The sequence below is a fragment of the Phodopus roborovskii genome, unplaced genomic scaffold (genome assembly GCF_943737965.1).
Source record: "Phodopus roborovskii unplaced genomic scaffold, PHOROB, whole genome shotgun sequence".
Taxonomy (NCBI): Eukaryota; Metazoa; Chordata; class Mammalia; order Rodentia; family Cricetidae; genus Phodopus; species Phodopus roborovskii.
Genome location: NW_026126611.1, coordinates 7,241,170 through 7,263,594, shown reverse-complemented (window position 1 = coordinate 7,263,594; position 22,425 = coordinate 7,241,170). Strand labels below are relative to the sequence as shown.

The following is a 22,425-nucleotide window of genomic DNA, read 5'->3' as shown; positions in this document are numbered from 1 at the left end:
AGAAGTCCCTGGTTGTGATTAGCCTTTACCCAACAAGGCTACTTACCCAACAATTGACTTGAGGCTCAGACTCTAGTTTGTAGCCAGGCTTCCTGTCTCTTTAGACTAAGAGCTGGTCACTGTCACTATCGACCATCTTCATCGTAGGCACAGCTAAGAGAAGAGGGTGACAATAAAGACAGGGTACAGCTTGGCCACACTTCAGAAGACTGTGGTTCCTCAATCTTGTGGCCTGCCTCCACGGAGGTGAGGGTGGAAACATTGTCCCCCCTACCTGAAAGGAGACAGGCACCCTCCGGACAACGTCTCCCTTAGAACACATTATCGATTTCCAGCACTCTCTTTCAATCTCAGAATCTGTAGTCTCAATTCTTCCTGAGAAAAATTAAATTTTACAAGGTAACTCCCACTGTGCCAAGAAATCTTATTAATCTGAAATTCACTTTACCCTAACTTTAATAATCTGTAGTTTGATACAAGGGTCATGTTTTCCCTGTCTGTTTTCCTTGTCTTGGTTCTTATTGGTTTGTGATCCCCTGTGGAGAAGCCTGGAATTTTCTTTTGTCCTTCCCATGTAGTAAGGCGCCTGTCCTTAGGGTCACGACTGTGCCATAGGATGGGGACCAGGCTCCAAATGCTCCCTGTGTGACTTAGACAAGCTACTTAAATTGTGCCTCGGTTTCCTCTGTATTGTGATGGCTGAAAGATGACACAAACAGAAAGGCTCAGAGCAGTCAGGGCAGTGCCAGGCTGTGAGCAAGTGTTAGCTGCTGCTGCTGTTACTGTTACTGCTGCTGCTGTTACTGTTACTATTGTTGCTGTTACTGCTGTTGTTGCTATTTCTGCTGCTGATGTTTTTGAGTGGCTTTCTCTAGAGAAATCCTTGATACACTGTCACCCTCTGCAATTATGACAACAGAACTGTACCCTGTCCTCCAGGCAGAGGCACATGGGGCCTCTGTGAGGCCATGTGACAGACTTGGTGAGATTTGGTACCCTACCTTGAGGACTTTTGGGGCCAGACAGCGTGGTGGCTTCAGTGTCATCCAGGGAGCAATCGGTACGGCTGATGAGCAGCCTTGGGGGCCTTTTCTTGGGTTGTCATTTTGTCCCTTGAGTCTGATGCAGGCTTGAATAGTCTGACACTTTAGCATTCCTGTTATTTTTCATGTTCTCTCCTGTGTGTGTGTGTGGGGGGGGCTTACCCTAAGATGTATTTTGACAAATAAGAAATTGTTATCTACAAACCTAAAGCATCTACTTCCTTATCATTTGTGAAAAGTTTTATCTTTTGGTTCCTACTGCCTCATTTTCACCCATTTGTCTCAACCCCGTCTCCTGACTCTAAGCTAGATCCACAGTCGTGCTTCAGAGGAAAGCCTTTCCCAGCTCATAGTGGGTTATGGCTTGAAAATTCCTGTTGGAGTCTTGTCACTTCCTACAAATCATATAGTCACTACCAGTATGGTCCCACATTAAAAATCCTAATAAATTGGATGTAAATCCCTTTGCCAAAATTATGTATGGGTTTTCACAGTTGATGGGCTGTTTTGCCATAGTAAAAGTGTTTGAGACAGTGTCCCCGCTGGTGAACTCGACCAATTGTGAAAGCTAGAGCCAGCAACCCACAATGTACAGGAGGCAAGTGTGGCCCTTTCTGAGGACATGGTCACCATAGCAGCCCAGCAACCCACATTCAAGCGTGGTAATCTTCCATGACAGAGACACCAAAGGGAAAGGGAGAGAGAGGGAGTGGCAGGGTCTGGGATGGGGACAGGAGGAGGAAGCCTGACCTAACGGTACAGAGCTGATGGGGAATGTAAGCTTTGGTCCACAGTCCTGGGCCTGACCTTAACCAAGTCCCTCTCTATGGAGGACAGGTGAGCTGAGTAACATGCAGTTGGTTTAAAATAGAGTTGCTAATTGCTGATTACACTACATACACATCCACACAGGCGTGCATACATGCGCGCACACAGGCACACACACACACACACAGAGTTATCCAAGCCTGCATAGCTTTGGGTTTTTCCAGTTAGCTGTGCAGCACAGGCCTTTGGTATGACTGATGTGCGGGACACAGACCAGACCTCTGCGTTCAGAAAATAAAATAGAAGGCAGAAGTCTCCCACAGAGGAGTGTAATTGCGAGGTTGCTGCTAGTGTATTTTTAGATAGAAGGTTTTTACCGAAACCATTCTCCTTTTTACAGCAAATAAAAAGACAGCGTGCATTGGAAGCCCAGGTCAGATTGCAGCCTTCCGTTCCCTTGTAAGGAGTGGCCTTGGGTCATTACTTCCCAAACACAGTGGATAATTGCCATCTTGCATTAGGAGAGGGAAGGGGGAAGTGCAGATTTCCAGGATACCTCAGGAAATTCTTTTTCTTTGTTAAATACATTTTAAATGAGAGCCAGATCCTAAGAGCTTTGCATTCTTAGTTGAGGGCTGAGGGAAGTACTTGTTGAAGTCCCAGGGTTCATGTAACCACAGAAACGGTAAGCAGAAAACCTAATGACTGGGACCTGGCCTTCATCACACAGACCCAGGATTGGAGAACCCTGGAAGCTGAGAAAATTTTCTCCATACTCCCAACTGTTTCCAACCCCTATATACAAGGTGAGCCTAAAACAGCTTATAAATTTCATCTAAGAATTAAGTGAGGCCATGCCCACTAGAGTACCCTGCTCAGACATGGAATACACAAAGGGGTCAGTAAGTGATGCCACCAACATTCCCACCACAAGTTAAGAGTGCTGCTCCCAGGTGTCTTATTCAAGCAAGATTCAGCACCTAGGAAGATGGCTCAGTCGGGGATGTGTTTGGCCCGCAAGCAGGCAGACTTGAGTTCAGATGCCCAGCACCCATGTACAGAGCCAGGTGCATGTCTCACCCCAGAGTTGGGGAGGCAGAACCAGGCAGATCCTGGAACTCACCGGCCAGCCGATCTACCTGAATGGGTGAGCCCCAGGTTCAATGAGCAAAGTTGTCTGGAAAAAAATGAGATGGGGGTAGTTGAGGAAGAATTGATGTTGACCTGTGGCCTCTATACCTATGAACACACCAACATATATATCCATACGAAGATGTATATACACCATTCTCTCACACACACACACATGCACACACACACACACACACACACAGAGAGAGAGAGAGAGAGAGAGAGAGGAAGAGAGAGAGAGAGAGAGATCATCCTGGCAGCCATAGGCAGTGTCCTTCTTTCCTAGTAGGACCTTTATGATTCTCAGTAATAGGAGAGGGTATGGTAGCATTTCCTCTGTCTCTCTCACATGGTCATTGTCTTTCAGTCTTGTCTCTGTCTCTGGATCTTCCTCCCTCACTTACCAGCACCCTGGATGTCACCATCAGTCGCTTCTGTATACTGGGATAAAGGGTTTGAGGCTGTCTGTTCATCCAGGCAATCTTGGATATATTTTATATTTACCTTTGGCTTTGTTTGTGTTGGGCAGAGCCCGGGATGCACAATCTTGGATATTTTTTATATTTATCTTTGGCTTTGTTTGTGTTGGGCAGAGCCCGGGATGCACAATCTTGGATATTTTTTATATTTACCTTTGGCTTTGTTTGTGTTGGGCAGAGCCCGGGATGCACGCATGCCATGTGTGGAAGTCATAGAACAGCCTGCAGGGGTTGCTTCTCTCTCTGGGTTTGTGGCACAGGGATTGGGCGCAGACCATCGTCTTTGCATCAAACACCTTTGCACGTTGAACCGCCTACCCGCCCCACAAAATCTCTTAAACAACTACTATCCAGGGCCTAGGTCCACTTCTGCTCTCTTAGGAGCTCACATCTCTCAGGTCATTGGGGTGAGGATGATGGGCGGGGCTAAGAAACAAAGCAAAGGATCATGGGAGTCTCTACCTTGCCCTGACTGGCAACCCACATCTGTTCTTTCCTGGGCCCCGTTAGTGTTGGAGAAGCCGACAGCTTTAACCACTGGGTTGTTCTTGGGAACTGGATTTTTAATTTTTATATTATTTTGGGTGTATGGATGTTTCGCCTGCACGTATGCCTGTGTCCCATTTGTGTCCCTGGTACCAGCAAGGGCCAGAAGAGAGCACTGGGGTTACAGATGGTTTCGAGCCACCATGTAGATACTGGGATTCGATCTTTGTCCTCTGGAAGAGGAGCCAGTGCTCTTAGCTGCTGAGCCACCTCTCCAGCCCCTGTGATAGGTGTTCTTAACACAGTCTTAATGTGTAATGGGGAATGCTCCCTTGAAATGCATCACACCCATGGACAAAATCATAAGGTTGATCTCTAACCACGAAGATCAAGATCTAACTTGGCCTAGGTGTAGGGATCTTAGCTACAAGCTAAGAATGACCCTCAGGAGCTGCCTGGGTCCTTGGGCCACTGTTCTCTGAGCTAAAGGACCCCACTGCAGGGGCTGAGAAGACCAAAGAGGAAGCGCACAAAGCCCTCAGGCCGTGCCAGGCCCTGAGGACTCCGGGCACTGCTAGGCTGCTTCATGCCAGGCAAGCCCTGGACCATTGTTTTCTGCTGCCTTTGTCATTTCTGGTCGGCCTGACAAAGTGCCCAGAAGCCCTCTGCAGGGACTGCAGCCTTCACCTACACTACCCAGGGTAGGGCTTTCCCGCCCCTCGCTGGTTAAAGTCCTAGTGCAACCCATCTAGTCCCCCCCCTTCTCTTTTTTATAACCCACTGATTCTGATTAGTGGTACCCGCGTACACGTGTGTGGGCCTCACCCACTGTAGCATTTTCAGACTACAAGGGGCCACACCCCTGGAGAAGACTCACTCCCCTAGCACACATCAACTGTCACTATCTACTCATCCAGGGGTGGGTCCCATGTACCCGTCCTGCATCACGCATTAAGGCTGACTGACTTGATCCAGTACGGGCAGCCACGGCTATTGTGGATTCATGGGTTCAACTGTCTTAGCAATTTCCCAACCCCTGGCTCTTATAATCTCTCCACTCCCTCTTCCTGAACCTTGCCATTCATGTCCCCGGAACCTCGGGGGATAGTGGTTATGACATAGAGGTCCATGGCCTCTTTTTTGCACTTTGGCCAGTTTGTGATGCTCTGTGTTAACCTACTTCCACTGTGCAGGGATGCCCTCTCATGAACCTGAGAGCTGCACTGGTCCATGGGGGGAGAGAGGTGAATTTAGAGGCAGCTTGATACTGTGTCCATTTAGCAAAACAATAGAGTTCATGTGTGCATGCGTGTGCTCAAAAGTGTATACACACACACTTTTTTTTTTAAAGGCATATACCTTGTCAGACATGAAATTTCTTCTAAGGTTTTTGTGGATCCGGCTGTGCTGGTAGACTCGGGCAATGCTGGGCTATGGAGTGGTAGGCAGTTCAGTGATGGACAATTGCTTATGTGCTCTTATTTTGAAAGTTTAACACATACCTATATGTTTCAAAACAGTCCAGCTTGTTGGAATAAGCTGTTTTGTTTTCTAAAAAGGCTGGAAGTATTTGAAATGGGAAGCGTCTATTTTAAGGAGAGGACAAATGTTTATTTTAAAATCCCATTCCAGACCTGCAGGGGTGTAATTAGTGTCTTTTCCGGACAAAGGCATAGAAACGGTGTGTAGTAAAATGAAGCCTCTGCTCTCGGACTGCCCGCCTGCATTTGTGTGCGGCCATTTACTTCACAGGTCGTTCTCTGTGTACTCTTTGTCCATCACAGATGCGTAATGGGATTTCAGACCCCTAGCCCTGCTGTCATTTCGCTACCATCTTGTGTGATGAGCTAGCAATTTGCATTTATTTACAGCCTTGCACTGGGCTGGCTGGGATGCAGTAGATGCTGGCTTCTCCTGGAGTCTTTCAAGTCTCTTAAAGGCTGGTGAGGGAGTTTGAAGCCCTGGCACACTGCCTCCGCCTAGAGCACCAGGCTCACACTCATCCTGGCTCACTAATTCCCAGAGGGCCCCACAAGAGCCCCTGCTGGGAGGCTTGGGTCTTGCTGGAATATCCACTTTCAGAGTCCTGCCCTGAGTCTGGCCTACACTGTTTCCTGAGGGAACCATGGGCAGACTGCCTTCCACATACACACAGTGGCATGAACACACCTTCCACCACCAATAAACATTTTTTTAAAAAGTTTGAAAAGTACCTTAGGTTCATTCTTTTCCCCTTCCCCTTCCAACCAAACACAGACATGCAGCAACAGCTTCTTAAGGGTGAGGGCTGTGCCAGTACCTCACCCAGTGTCCCTGGGACAGTCAGAACCTGGTACCTCCCCCAGTGTCCCTGGGGCGGTCAGAACCTGGTGTCCATGACTTGGAATAAGCCTTCCTTACAAGAGAGGGGGCGTGAAGACCAGTGAAGAATGTGTAGCCATCCCCTACTCTCTCCGGATAAACGGAGCCGTCCTGACCAGTGTCAGTGACAACTCTGTTGCAGCAGTCTCCAGTCCCAGTTGCTCTTGTCTCCTTCCCTTTATGCCTCTCAGAAACACTGGAAAGAACTGGCTGGGGTGGCGCACGCCTTTAATCCCGGCACTAGTGAGTCAGAGTCAGGTACATCTCTGTGAGTTCAGGGTCTACAGAGTGAGTTCCGGGAGAGTCAAGGCTAGAGAAACCCTGTCTCAAAAGAAAGGTGGTGGAGGAGGGAGGAAGATATTTCAAAAAAAGGGAAGCATTCCTAACCACACCGTTAGGAAACTAAAACCTTTCCACAGGTAAATATTCATCGTATTGTCACAATTGAAAGCAATACTTGTTTCCAAGCCCCACACGCTCTTGTGATAGGAACCATCCCACTGCAAGCTGGCAACGTTGCTATAATATTAGAATGTATTCTTGCCTCCTAGGAGTTAAACTCACAACACTTATATAGCAGAGTGGTGTGCCATTTGTCATATGACACAGTAATCTGCTTCTTAAGGACTTTGAAAAACTACTTCCTACCCTACCCAGTTTATGGGTTTATTTTTCACCAAGGAATTGAAACATAATGCATTTCCCCCATCTCTGGTCGGGCTGGCACTTTGCAGCAGGATTGAAACGCCACTAGTATTTGTGCCCCTGGGTCTGGGCACGCTGTACTAGGAGGGGCAGTGAGTACCACGCTAAGGACCCCTTAGGTCTATGAGCACCGCCTGTGAGCACTCCACTCACCCAGTTATGAGCGGTAGACTGACTGCTGTTTGGGTGCCTCGCCCTATGCTAGGTGGACACTGGTGAATGCGGGTCTTGCCGAATGAGCTTAGAGGTAGATGGGCAGACACAGGAAGTAAACGACACATAGGGACACACAGGTCAGCCATGCGCAGGCATATGAGGAAGACAGTCAGTGCACAGGAAGGAACCTCCCTTCTGAGCTCTAAGGGGCCACTTCCAGTTAGCAAGACAAAGGGAAGCAGGTGGGTCACAAGGCTGTACTGGGGAGCTAGGGCGGGCTATGAAGATCTGGGATGGGAACCAACAGTCAGAGACGGGGACCAGAGAGACTCAAGGCACCACAGGCTGGAACAAGGCAGGAAGGTCCCATTTTGTCACGAGGACAAAGGATACCGAGTGACCCTGTCTCAGAGTGTGCTCTCTCTGTGTACACTGCAGAGTGGACTGCATGAAGGATACAGCCAGGAGATGGGACCCTTGGCCAAGATCAAGACAGTGTCTGAGGAATGGGCAGATATGGCTGGATTCCAGAAATTTACCCAAAGAGGAACTACCAAGGCACAGTGTTCCCGAGGCACAAAGGCGATTGTCCCCTCTGGCTCCCAGATTTTTAACAGTTCCCACATGTTAGGACGTAATACATTAACCCCCATGTGTTGATTTAGAAGTATCCCGGGGTAGTTATGAATGCAGCATCACAGTGTCAAAAGGCTGGGCACTTTTAAAGAAAGGGGAGGTTTGCAATATTTTGACTGCGTCATAACTGTTGACCCGAGTCCGTTAAACACAGCTTTCCGTCCAGAACGTGGTCTGTGGCAGCTTCACAGATGTGAGGACCCAGACTCGGTGAGATAAGCATTGCAGCACTAGAGTGGTGTGTGATACACGTTAGCGCCTCTGAAGTCGGACACACGGAGGGCGAAGAGGGCAAAGTGTGGGATGGAGAGGAGGGAGAAAAAGCAAGCAGGCATAGGAGGCGCAGGTAGTGAGAGGTGACATGTGTGTGAAGTCAGAAACCTGGAGAGCAGAGACCTTGGGAAATCCCCAAAGCAGCAGTGGGAGGAAGAGGAATCACTGTGGGCAGTCGGGGTAGGGCTCTTTCCATGTGAGAAGGAGGCTCGCCCAGAGCTGGTGAGGATTTGCTGTGCCCGAGAGGGGATACCCGTCGCCAACATGGTAGCCTTGCCTTTTGCTCGGTTGTGTGCGGTTTGCAAGGTGTCATGGCATCATAAATGGCATTGACGGGTGTTTGGTGAGTGAGGCATACTTCTTAATTGTCCTAAATAAAAAGTGTGATAGGTGTGGTAGCAGAAAACCTCACTAAGCAGCGTCTCCCCCTTTTCTGAGGCCACAGAAGGGAACAGAGGCAGACACGTATGATGTTCAGAGCCTATGGAGAAGGCAAGACCTTCACAAACACCCAGGGGTAGCATCCGAGTACTGCTTTAGCTAGTATGAGTAGAACGAAGATCTTGAGATGCCATGGCTCCATCGTGGGACCTCAGAGGAGACTCTAGATGAGCCTGAGGTCTCTTCTGCAGGGGGATGGATCCTCACAGCGCTTCACAGAGATGGCTTGCAAACACTCCCAGAGGTCCCTCACATGGCACCATCATGACTCCAGCAATGGCCCCATCCACCTTTGCCCCATAGAGAGATAGGTTGCATGGACCTTGCCTAGGACCAGGGTCAGGGATCTGGGCCTTGAGTGGGAACAAACTCCCCCATGAAGTTTTAATGAGCCTTGTTGCTGAAGGTCTTGTTTCAGGTGTCCGTCACCCTAGGTCTCTGGGCAGGTCCTGGGGTCAGGGATGTACAAGGAGCTGGACAGCAAGTGAGAAGAGGCAGGGCTGAGCTTGCCCACACTACAAAGGTGGAGACACTCACTGGAGACTCTAATCTTAGACCCAAGGGTTCAACATTTGTTGGGGTACCAAGAGTAGAGTTGTCCCTTTGGGGATGCCTGTACCCAGAACGTAGACCCAGAGTGTCAGTTTGTTCATTTACAACAAGAGGCCATGACAAAGGGGACCAGAGTTCTCCCCCATGCAGAGCCAGCACCAACTGTAAGTGTCCAGTGGGAAACGCAACCATCCATGGAACAAGAATTGCCTTTTCAGCCCTGTAGGACGTTCTAGATGCATCTGCCGTATTTTCTCATATAAGGTTTGGACCATGTGTCCAAGCACTTTCAAAACATGCTTTCTTTTTAAGTTTTTGTTAATGTGTATATGGGTGCCTGCTTCTCTGTATATGCACCACATGCATGCAGGTGCCCCTGGGGACCAGAAGAGGGCGCCAGATCCACTGAAGCTGGAACTACAGGCAGTTGTGAGCTGCCTAATGTGGGTGCTGGGACCTGAACCCTAGTCCTCTGCAAATGCTCCAAAGTCACTTCATTAGAGGACTCTAATGATTAAACATGATACATTTTCTTTAAATTTACCTTGTATTTTGTCTTCTATAGTCAGTGTGTTTGTTTGTTTGTTCATTGAAGTCATTTTAGGCAAAAGAACAAGGCTGCCCACCTATTTAAAAAAATTTTTTTGAAAGTATGTGTCACACCAACAGGAGTGTCTAAACCACAGAATTTGAGGAGCTTTAGTTCATCCTATCTGGGGTTAATGTCCATGCACAATCCAAAGAGGCTGCTTGCTATGCAAGGCTTGTGACTGCAGCTGGGTCTCAGCCAATAGAGGGGTGACCTCTGGCCAAGCACTTGCCTGCTTTCTCTGGAATTGTCCAAATGCAGTCAGCTTTAAAAATACTTTTCTTCAGCACCCAGAAAAAGCCACAGTAATTACTCCACCGAGGTCTGTTTCTGTTGGCCAGACCTCTCTCTCTCTCTCTCTCTCTCTCTCTCTCTCTCTCTCTCTCTCTCTCTCTCCCTCCCTCCCTCCCTCCCCCTCCTTTTCTGCTGCTTTCTTGGACTTGCCCTGTCCTTTCTTATTTATATACAGTCTGTGGCTGTCTGTCTCTTTGGAATGTATGCTCAGCTCTATGCTCAAATCTCTCTTCCAAGATCCAGAGTTGGTAGATGTAACTGATACCAGACATTTCCACTTGGGAAGTCACCAACATCCTGCATCAGTCTTCCTTGGTGACACCACGTCAGTGTTTCTTGTGCCTAAGAAAGTCCCGTTGGATACCTCCTTGACCAGTACCCAGATCCTGGGCATTCACTCACCAGGTAGACCCCAACTGCATCTCTCTCTCTCTCTCTCTCTCTCTCTCTCTCTCTCTCTCTCACACACACACACACACACACACACACACACACCCTGTCACAGCAGCCACAGGAATCTCCTAGAGAACCCACAACCCCAATCCCTGCTCCCCCCATGGGCAGCCTCTGCTGCTTCTCCCACGTCCAGCCTCTGTCTGACCCTAGGGTAACCATCTTCAGCAGAATTTGACTGCTGGTAAAACAGAACCAGATCCCTCACCTGCCTGAAGACCCATGAGCCCTATGACCATCCCACAGGCCCCGTGCCCCAGTTGGGCGTGCACCATGCTTCTCGGTGCCTCAAGGCCCCAGCTCTCAGCCCCTGGCTCCTTCCTCAGCTTCACCCTTTCACGTGGGTGCCTGGGGGGAGCCTCCCAATCCCGCCTCCTGTAGCCTCTTTCCATACTCTTCCTAAGTGTTAAAGCCCTGGGCCATCAAGTCTCCAGGGTGGGGCTTCTCCAGTAGCAACACTTGTGGACAGCACTGACCCAAAGGGGAGCGGCCGGGATGAACCCAAGATCCCTCTTAGGAATCTGTTGTTGCTTCTGTTGTAGTCTCCTCTTTGGAGAACAAGGAATCGTGTTAAAACTCCATTGCTCTTCTGGCTCTGTGTTGCGCTCAGCGCTCTCAGCTGGAAGGGGACAAGGTTTCCTTTACCTGGCCTAAATGAAATGAAACCCATGACTCCACCCTCACACCTCCGAGAAGGGTGCTGAGCTTCAGGACTAGGAAGATAGCTCAGTGGGCGAGTTTCTTGCCACATAGACGTGGGGTCATGGGGATCTGAGTTCAGCCCCCCTAGGAAACATGTTATTCAGAATAAGAAAGGTTAGTGTGGTGGCACATACCTGTGGCACATACCTGTGATCTCCCAGTGCTTAGGCAGGGAGAACCCTGGGGCTCACAGGCTTGCCAGCTGCATGTGGCAAATTGGCAAGGGGGGAACCCTGTCTCGGAAAGTAAGATGGTGAGCAACTGAAGAAACCCCAAGCTGACTTCCGGCCCCCAAACACGTGAACACACATGCACACATGTACATGCACACACACATACATGTGCATACACATACATACATACACAAACATGTATACACACATGCGTTTTGTGCACAAACACACTCGTACAACGTACATATGCACATACCTGTGCACACACATACATGCACACACACACACATGCATACATGTGCACAAACATACTGGCACAATGCACACACACAAATACCTATACACACACATACGTGCACACACACACACACTCCTCTGCAGACCCTCAAGGTATATGTTTGGGGTTTTTTTTGTTTTGTTTTGGTTTGGTTTTGGTTTTGGTTTTGGTTTTTCAAGACAGGGTTTCTCTGTGGCTTTGGAGCCTTTCCTGGAACTCGCTCTGTAGACCAGGCTGGCCTTGAACTCACAGAGATCCACCTGCCTCTGCCTCCCAAGTGCTGGGGTTAAAGGCGTGCGCCACCAATGCCCAGCTGTATATATGCTTTGGAATGTTAAATCTGATCAGTATTCCTGCCATCATTCTTGCAGGATGGAAATGACATCATGAAAACTACTCCAGGCTTGCGCCTGCCACAGAACTTAGCATACATGTATTTCCTCAGCAAATAGGACTGGGCCTTTCCTGTGCCCTAAAGCAGTAACTTTCATCCCTGAGTTTTCCTGTGACTCGCAGTAAGAAATGCCTGTTTCCGGTGGGATTCCAGGGCCGGGGAGCCCTGGTCCCGGTTCAGAAGTGAAGTCTTGGGAAGTAGTACTTACCCTGTGGGATGTCTGGTGTGACCTCTTGTGTTCTTTTTCGGTGCTGGTCATGGCCTACTAACTTACTGACCTCTTCCACTAGTTGACTCTGATCTTTTGACTAAAAGAACCTAGGGTTAAAGGGCAAGCAAAACCACTTCCCTTCTAAGTGAGCAGCTGAGTTATGCCAGGAGAGCCACAGCTGGATCTCTATAGCTGTGTCTCTAAGGCCCTGAGGGTAGCATATTAGCATGTCATATTAGAGAGCAGCCACTCTGTAAAAGGCACCTGCTGGCCTGCCTTCTTACAGAAATACAGTTTCAAATTAGTGGTTGAAATAAGTCATCGCCATCTCTGTGATCTACACTCCTAGACCTGTAGCTCTCCCCTCCCTCCCCCCTCTCGCTGTCCAGGGACAGCGTCAAGAAATGGTGGGTCACTTTATGTAGGGGGCAGGTTGGTATAGGCCGGCAGTTTGTCATCGGATTTTCAAAGCATTGGGAAATGAAAAAAAAAAAAAAAAACAGTTAAGAATCATGGCCCTAGGGGTTAAAACACTTTACAACCCTGTAAAAACAGAGTGGAGGAGAGGCGGGGTGGCTTGGCATTGCTGAGCCTTCCTCTCTGGTCCCACCCTTCTTCCTTCTCTTGATCCCATCATGCTTTCATCCTGTTGGCCTCACCCAGGCTGTAACAATGTCAGCAGCCTGAAGTCTCCCCACCCCCAGCCAGGGAGTCTGTGACTGGCGGCTGCCAGAGGACTGCGGTGAATTCAGGCTGAGCAAGGGGGACTCTGCTTTCTCCTCCTGCCTCAGGCTGCCCTGTGGACCCTGCTGCAGGCTGCTGTTAGGTCCAACTCCTGCCCTCAGACTCCGCACTATGCCTTGATCTTACAGATCCTCCACGACCCTTCAGAAAAGCCAGCTGAACCTCTCTACGTGCTCATCGGCCCCAGCTCCTAAAGAAAGTCTCATTTCCAGGCCATTAAGCCATGATTGGCTTCAGAGATGTGTGACTTGTCCACTCATGCAGTCCAAGGTGGATGCCATGACCTTCTGGAAACATCTCAAAGTTCTTAACTGCTTTTTATAAGCCGTCCCATGGGTCCATCCCACAGTGGACCCCAGAAACCACTCAATTTCCCTTGACCATGAGAGAGGGGGAGGGATGGGGGTGGGGAGACAGAGAGACCCAGCTTCCTGTTTCTGCTGGGAGCCTTGGCTTAGAGAATCAATTAGGCTTACCTGCCTAGACCACAGTCACTCAGTGGGGTGTTTGTGTGCTTCCTGTGACTGGCAGGAAACAAAAGCAATACCCTGTGTTGACAGTCTGAGATGCCTACACAGACCCCAGTCTGCCTGACGGACCACCTTATATGTACTTTGTGTTTCCTGGCTGCTTTTAGAGCCACCAATTAGTTCTGGCCTTGACCTAGTCTCCCAGAGCTTCAGATTTTGTAAATTCTTTATTTATAGTTTCTCTGCTGAGGCCAGCCAGCGTTCCCACATTTCTTACAGCAGTCACAGTTGACTGCAGCTCTTAAAATGGAATCCTGTTATGAGAGCTGGAAAGAACTCTGGGTGACATTACTCAACAGGCAAAGAGCCAAGCCCCAAATTCAGGGCGCTAACTTAGGGACCCGTGTCCTTTCAACAGAACACCATTGTTTGATAACAGCAGAGACCACACACATTGGGACCTCCACTGGGAGCGTCCAGGGACATTATGACAAGCGTTTACTGCCTAACCGCAGATATGGCAGATTTTGAGAATTGTCGTCGTTGTTATAAGCAGTGGCCCATTTCAGAAAAGTGAGGTAAGAGAAAAGGCCACGTGCAGTTCAGACGTAGGTGTCCCTGCTGTGGTTCTGAGATGAAGAGAAAGTGAGGGTTAGGGATCCTCCTTTGGAAACCTGGCCTTCAGAATTCTCAGCAACACAGAGACAAAACGGGGCGCCAGTGGGAAGTCAGCTAGGTGCCTTTACCAAGAATCACCCAGGAAACACTAGCCAAGAAGCTAATGGGACCTCGTTTGCGTTGGAAGGTCCCCCGGCAACAGTGTAGAGGACACACTGAAGGGCGTCTCCGGGAAGAGGTGACAGTGATTCATAAAAGAAGGGATAAAGACACATGGGCTGTGGTGACCTTCAGAAACAGGGAGAGGAGGCTAGAAAAGACTAGAAATGCAATTAGCAGTTCCTGTTTACTGCTCGGATATGAGAAATAATCAGGCACAGAGAAAAAAGAAAAAAAGAGTATGTTCCCTCCAGTGGGCAACCCATGGCGGTATAGGCTATGAGATCGGTTCATGAGGAATAAAGAAAGAACAGAGAAGGTGGTGTAGAGACTAGCACTTAGCCCCCGCCGGATGGGAAGTATCTGGGCCGTTGGGTAAGCATCAGCCAGTCTAGAAGGTGGCTCACAGTAAGTCTACCCTTGGGGTATTGACCTGCATTTCAATATAGGGAGGATTGGAGTCGGAGCTAGAGGTCTGCAGACTTTAAAAGGCTTGGCCAAGTGGTGACTAGTCCATCTGTGTCTCTACAGAAGTCTTTATCAGTCAAGGAAGGGGACATGTGGTGATCGTCCTCGTCTGAAATGCAGTGATCTGTGAAGTTCTGATGTTCCCGGGATCTTTGGTGATTTAGGTTTAGGACAATGACTAGGGACTTCTGGATGCCTTTGGTGGGTGTTGTGAGGAGCAGGACTAAGCTGGGTCCCTGGCATGTGTATAAATACGGTGGATTTGATGGTGTGTGCTTATAATCCCAGAGTTAAGGTTGTAGAGGCAGGAGAATCTCCAGAACTTGCTGACCAGCCAGTCTAACCTATTCGGTGAGCTCCAGACCACTGAGAGAGACACCCTGTCTTAAAAGAAGGTGGATAGCATCCCTAGGATGAAACCCAAGGATGTTCTCCAGCCCCCACATCCATGTAAACATACACACACACACACACACACACACACACACACATGTGCATGCACACATCCACACACACACAAAAAAACAATAAATAACACAACTCACGCTAAGTGCTTTGCACAATGCCTGGGTCCTGGCAAGGTGGGAGCCAAGACGGAGGGAGCCAAACCCATAGGAAAGCAAGAAGAGTCTCACAGTTTAGAGTGTGCTTTTCCAAACCTTTCCCAGCCTGGAGTGCTGCTAATAGTTAGACTCAGTGTTCGAACCAGGCACTAAGCTTCATTATCAGCCCGTCCTGCCTAAGTGCTGTGTAACCCATAAGGTCATGTAATGATGCATGTCGCTGTATTTTATCATCTGTCCTAAAACACAAACAAAAAAATACCTCACAGGGGAAATTCTTCTGATTTCAGAGGTAAAGGGGCCTGAGGTTTAAAGAAAAGCAATTTTCCACTTCGAATCTTTAAAAACATTGAACTTAATTGGGATGCAATTAACATTTAGATTAGTAGAAGTCTCAAACCTCCGCTGTGGCTCTCAGCTCTCTGGTGTCACAGAATTCCCAAGTCCCTCTAGGGGACTCAGGCTGCTTGTTCCTGTGGCCACGGAAAGAGAATTCTGCCTGGATGTTGGCGCACGCCTTTGATCCCAGCACTCGGGGAGGTGGATCTCTGTGAGTTCAAGGCCAGCCTGGTCTACATAAGCACATTTCAGGCCAGCCAGGGTGACATAATGAGAACTTGTTTCCAAAACAAAGAAGTGGAGGGGTGAGGAGAAAGAAAGAAAAAGCTGAATTCTGGCCCCAGGTCACCCACAGGGAGGGACCCAAGCCACATCAATGCTGTACTGAATCCCACTTTGAAACCTAACTCCTGAGCAGTTTCCAGTTTTTGCCATTTTTTCCCCAGATTCATTCTTTTCTCTGGCATCCTTCAAACACAACTTTTACAGCCTTTTTCTTTGTTTGACTCAGTGGCCTCCCAGTTCCTGTCCAGTTTCCCTAACGTGTCCCTGTTCCTAAGGTCTCCTTCCTATTTGACATCTCCCAGGTGTTCTTGTAATCAGGGCCCCAGAGCAGCTGGACCGCTGGTACCCAGGCTGCTCGCCTTTCTCGGGGCTTCCTGGGCTGTGGAATGCTGAACAGGAGAGCTGGCAGAGGTGTGTTGTCCAATGTTAGGCAGTAATGCTTTTAACTAGAACTATGTATGTGGCTGGAAGCTTCCTGCCATCATTAATCAATTACGGCTGCAGGGTAGGAGCCTATTTCCTTTTCCGGTGTCTCCCTAAGACACCACTGGGAGCTTGCTTGGGAACTGAGGCAGGTGACTTGGTCCCCTGCATCTGCTGGGTCTCACTGGGGTCACCACAGGAGAGCCTTTGCTCACAGATTCGCCCCCAGCAGTTAATCCATGACACCAGCTGCCCCCTGCCTGTTCAGAGAATTATCCAGCCCCCCCCCAACTCTCTGAGCATTGCCACGTGCCAAGGCCCCTCATATTTCCCTGTGGTTGACGTGCCCAGTCCCTTTCACCACCCTTGTTCAGGACCATCAGCTGCCCACCAGGACATTCTAAGCCTGCGACAGGCACTGAAGGTCATTTTTTTCCCTGTAAATGCATAGAAATGATTAGAAAAGCCTCCACCCTGCTGCCAGGAATCATGGGGGATTAGGAAGGTGGGAACGAGCCAGCAGACCACTGCTATCGGAGGTATGGCCAGGGCCCCCCAGCCAGCTAGCATCAATTTAGAGAATGTTCTTGGGTTTTTAACCACATCACCTGTGGAAGTCCTGCTTGCATACAGGCATATCCGCTCCTCTAGTAAATTCCTGTTAGTTCCGACAGTTGAGAACAAATAAAAACTAACATGGTCCCAAATGAAAATGGGCCAGAGCCCACGGGACCTGCTCCTGGATTGGATGTGCATGGCTTTCTGAGCTGGGTAGCTGGCTAGATAGTCGTCTAGAGAGGCTCACATTTGATAGAGAATAACAGGAAGTCTTCAGGGAGAAGGCGTACCTGAGATACCAGCCAGGTCTAGCGGGCATCTATTGCCGACGGTGGGAAGTGGCCATTTTTTGCACTAACGCATACAGTTGGCTCTTGAGCCTTCAGGCGAAAGATTTGGGATGCACAGGTCATGAGCCATGGAAGGGGAGAAGAGGTGTTGTGAGCACAGGATTGGGGTAATAGAGGCCCTTGATACCACGGAGGAGCCTGTGGGAGCTTCTCACCCAGTAACCACCGTGAACTCATGCAGAAGACGTGAGAAGCAGTCGGTGGCGAACAGCTCAGTGAGCCTGCAGTTTTAGTTGCATTTTGTCAGCCAAGAGTTTTCAGCAAGACACCATCTCTAAGGGAAATAGCCTCCAGGCCAGGCTTTGGCAGAGCCAGGTGCCAAGCCCCACCCTGAAAGAACTCGATTCCCAGAGTCCTCCTGGAACCCCTAAGACTCGCTGGTTTTCCTTGTGGAGAGAGTTCCACAGCATGGCTTGGCTGGATTTAAAGATTTCCCAGCTAAAAATGAAAAGGCCTACCCCGAGGAAATGGGCCACACGGAGTGAAATCTTGTCCTTCCCGGGTGCAAATGACCCCTGTGCACAGTGCACGTGGCTTTTGCTGAGAGCCACGCCCCTGAACCGCACAGGATCTCCACACAGGATCCGCAAAGCCAGGTGCACTCCTGAAGGTGGATGCTGGCCGGACGTGTGCTTCTCTGCTCCTGGCTTATCTCTCTCTCCCATTTTCCGCGCTCAGCTGTCAAGCAGAAAAGTTGATGCTTGGAATAATAGCTTTATAGTCTTGGGGGGAAATCTGGCCGATTCAGATATTTCTCCCTCCTTGGGCATTCTTCATCGTTGTAACCCTGCCGTTCTATACACGGTAGACCGGTGTCTTGGGAAGATGGTGTTTGCTTGTTTAATTTTTTGAGGACTTTGCTTCTAGGGTCACGGAAAAATTGGCAGGTACAAGAGTTCCCATCTACCTGCCATGCCCTATGCACAGCCTTCCATTATCCACATCCCTACCAGTGTGAGCATGTTTGTTAGGACTGACGCTCCTGTGTTGACATACCGTCAGCTTGCATCAGCGATTAGCCGTCCTGCAGTGTTGAATAAATAGCCAGCGACATAATGGGTATCTATTATTATCGAGCAGGCTTTCATGGCCCTAAAGATTCCCGCACTTTGCCTGTGTAGCCCACCCTCCCTCAACCACAGCGAGGCAGTGTTGACCAACAGTGTGTGCCAATGTGAGCTTGTAGGGCCGCACCAATAGCAATCACCTTCTTGCGTGTCTGTGACTTATGGTCCATTGGCTCTGTCACCAGGCCACTGTGCTGCTGTTCCCTCTTCAGGCTGACTTCTTGCTCATGCTACATGCAGGCCAGTGTCCCTTCCGTTTCCTAGACTGCCACCCTCACCTAGCTGTCCTTGGAGGGGGTTGGATCCATGACTAATTGTCCACGAAACTTACCACCTTGGCCACCCCTGTGATATTTTACTTACAGAGACACAGTTGGCAGCACCTTGCCTTTGTGTCTTGTGAAGCAGAGATAAAATATGGAAATGAGGCGGGCTGTAAGCTGAGGAAAGAGCCTGACTATGAAGCACTGAGCATCTCCCAGCGCACGGCAGGTGGCCTGATGTGAGAGTGGGTTGTTAGGGTGACACAGAACAGCCCGTCTGCTTAGAAGATTAGCTGAATAGTAGGAGACGCACTTTGCCATTACTGTGAGAGGAAGAATACATGGCAGACTTTGTGTGAATGTCCCTAAAGGAGAAGCCTGAGGCATACAGCCCCCAAACCCAGCTTGCTGCCCTTATGAAGGACCAAAGGCCTGACCTCAGGGCTAATCACTCTGATGCTGAACTGGTTACCTCTGCACGCTGTCTCTCATCTCTCCTCATTTTGCTTGTCTGTGAGAAAGTATAGTGACATCATTTTCTTCATAGGGATATATTAGTCTATGTGACAAGCTTATGATAAGTGATTGTAACTGGGATGGGAGAAAAAAAAAAACTGTCCTTCTGTCCTGCCCTAGGCCCATTATGACTCTCTCTGTAACCATTCCCTATATCAGGAGATCACCCAGTGACGTACCCAGCCCCAACTCAGCCCAGTCCTTGTCATCAGATGATGCTGGCGCCGCCGTTTAAGGGGAAATTGTCCTGTGGGCCCAAAGGTTTCTTTGGAGGAAGAATTGAGTCTTTATTTCTGAGTTCGAGAACATGTTTGAGAACGTGTTCTACTTACTGTTCCTTTAAGTAACCCATTTGAGAGGAATTCACATCTGGTGTTTGAAAACACCTGTGTTCTTTCTGTTGGAAGCATCGTTACCTTCCTGGAATGTCTCAACGTTAATAAACACCTCTCTGAGCAGTCCATTTGGAAATACATAATGTGATATTGTTTCTGTTACATTATGAGAGTGTTGTGGGTGGGAGGGAGGGAGGGAGAGAGGGAGGGAGAGGCTCCCTCATGTAAACAGATATTTTATTAACTGAATTCCACTTTTTTTTTTTTTTTTTTTTTTTTTTTCTGCCTCTCGTTTCAGAACGGTTTGACCACCACTGTCCCTGGGTAGGCAACTGTGTGGGAAAAAGAAACTACAGATTTTTTTATATGTTTATTTTATCCCTGTCTTTTCTGACAGTCTTTATATTTGCATTCGTTATCACCCACGTCATTCTTCGTAAGTATGCTGCTGGAAATCAGATTACGTATGTAAACGTTTGCTCGACTTTGGCTTTTCTGAGTTGATTTCGACTTATAATTTTTTTTTTTTATCATTTCTGGCTTTTCTCTTCTTCCTCTCTCCCCTCCCCCTCCTCACTTCCAGCCTGCCCACTCTGTTTTCCACTTTTCCCTCTTTCCTTAACCCCATCCCTCCAACGGCGGCATGTTCCAGGTTGCACCTGGACCAGGTTCCGTTTATACAGACAGGACTTTCCCCTTGATATGGGTGTTCTCTCCAACCTCAGTGATGTCTACTGGGGATCCCCGGAAGGCTCATCCCTCCATTTTGCGCAAGGAACAACGATCATAATGACAACCGTTGACTAGCTGAGTCTGTTTTCTTTATCTCCTGGCCCATGGTTTAAAAATATACATCCCTGAAGGAAGAATGTGGCTAGGGACAGATACCGGTTTTTCTCATACACTTTCCATGAGATACTCCATTCTCTGCAAGAATACGAACAAACAACCTCTCACATATAAAGAATTCAACTTTTTTATAAAAAAAAAAAGTTAGACTTGAGTGTAAATATTTTTCATGTATTTGCATAAGAAATCAGCGGTTTTTTTTCTCTCTCTCTCTCTCTCTTTCATTCGCCATTCTGAAGTTCATGCTGGGTTTCTTTTGTCTCTTAGTCATTCACTTTCCCACAACAGGGGATGCTGAGAAGGAAGTTAATTGGCTTTGGACTGCAAACCTAAGCCTTTAAACTTTCATTAGAGTGTCTCTACCCCCATTAAGGAGCATCTTTGCCTTTCATCCATTCCTGAAGTGTAGGCGCCCATTAGCAAGCATGCAGCCTCACTCTGGTGTTTCTGGAAGCAGCTGAACAGAGAGGCTTTCTTTTCTTCCCTTGCCAGCATGGAACTCATGAATGGGGCAGGCTAAGGCCCTGTAGGCCCCATCACCCACTCCTTCTGTTCCAGTGGCGTCCACGTACGGACTGGGGAAGTAGGGGTACAGAATGACCCCCATTGGTCTCTGCGCATCAGTCCGGGGCAGCCATTACATCAACTACCCAAACTCACGCTGTTCTAGACCTAAGTCATTTCTGACTGGGACGCTTTTGTCCCAGCTGCCTGAAGTTAGTGACTGTGAGAGAAGAGTAGTCCTCATCAGGGTCCTCGTCCATGCCAGCTGGAGCTGTTGCTGAGGTGGCTTTGTAGAGACCCCGTTTCTCAGCATTTTCTGAATCCCAAAATGGTAACAGCGGAGCCAGGAGCCAGTCTGTGGGCTCCCGTGAAGGTGGCGAAGGGAGGGAAAGCCACACGTGTTTTGGTTGTTTCTGGAGGAAGCAACTGTTCCCATGGTCAGAGGAAAGCCCTTGCAAATAAATAAACCACACACCAAAATTTAACCAGACCCATGGGTACAGCACAATGAGTTTCCACATGGCTCAGATTGGCATGACTTAAACATCTCTCGTCCTTCAGGAAAAGTCTAAATGCTGTCATTTCACACTATCAGATTTTATCCCTAGCCTCAGCCCTCGACAGTCATGGTTACAAACGCCAGGAAAGGCATCTACACACACTTGTGCAGTTCATCCCACCGTCACGCTCATTGTCCCCAAAAACTCAGTCATACAGGGCCACTTGTCTTTATGCACCGGCATGGCCTCTCTCTCTCTCTCTCTCTCTCTCTCTCTCTCTCTCTCTATCTCTCTATCTCTCTATCTCTCTATCTATCTATCTGTCTCCTCTCTCTCTCTCTCACACACACACACATACATACACACACATACACACACACACACATACACACACATACACACACACACAGAGTGAAGTCTGCTGCCGCCTTCCCAGACTTAGAATGATGCTTTACACCCCCCCCTCCCCGCTTCACCAATGTAGAAGCTCCATTTACTCTGGTTCCTACACAGTGGGGTCTGTTTCTGTTTCAGTCTCCCTTTGTTTTGAGGTTGCCTTTGCTGGCAGCCTGCAGCTTGTCACTCACTGGCACCCCGCTGGATTCAGGGAGATGCAAGAAGCTTTAAGCATTAGCAATCAATGCAGTCCCTCTTGAGCCACCCTCCCCCACCACCCAGCAATCCTCATGCCTCCAAGGTGGACAGGAGGCCCCCAGAGTTCCTGGAGGAGAAATATGAGGCATAGTGAAGTTCCTTCTTCGCCTTTGCAAAGCGGGACACCGGTTGACAGTCACACAGAGAGACCTGGGACACTCCCACTCACTAACCCTACCCCACAGCTAAACTAGTTAAACAGCTTAGAAGCAACGGTCAACAGCTTAACATTTCACATTCTGTGACACACGGTTGTGTCCCCTGAAGCACAATGGCTTCAGTCAAGACAGAAGGACCCAGAATCATCTCCCAAGATAGCACTGCCAAGACTTCCTCCTCAGAGGTGGGGGGGGCTGGAGAGATTGTTCGGTGGTTAAGTATGCTTTCTGTGCTTCCAAAGGACCCAGCTGGTTCCTAGCAACACACTGAGCAGATCACAACTACCACAACTACCTGTAACTCTAGTTCCAAAGAATCCAACTCCCTCTCCTCACCTCCACAGGCACCCATACATGTGTCATAGACACACGCACACACATACATACATGCACACACACACACATGAATAAAAATAAATCTTTAAAATTGGCTTAGATCATGATGGAAATATATAAGACAGAATCCCTGTTCTCATCA

General features: G+C 48.8%; 1 protein-coding gene across 1 annotated transcript in view; it reads left to right on the top strand.

The window, feature by feature from the left end:
- Zdhhc14 (zinc finger DHHC-type palmitoyltransferase 14) overlaps positions 1-22,425 on the top strand; it is a 204,437-nt gene that overhangs the window by 154,723 nt on the left and 27,289 nt on the right. The window contains exon 4 of the mRNA XM_051206135.1: positions 19,581-19,718. Within this exon, the coding sequence (XP_051062092.1) occupies positions 19,581-19,718 (138 nt within the window). The remainder of the gene's footprint in view (positions 1-19,580; positions 19,719-22,425) is intronic.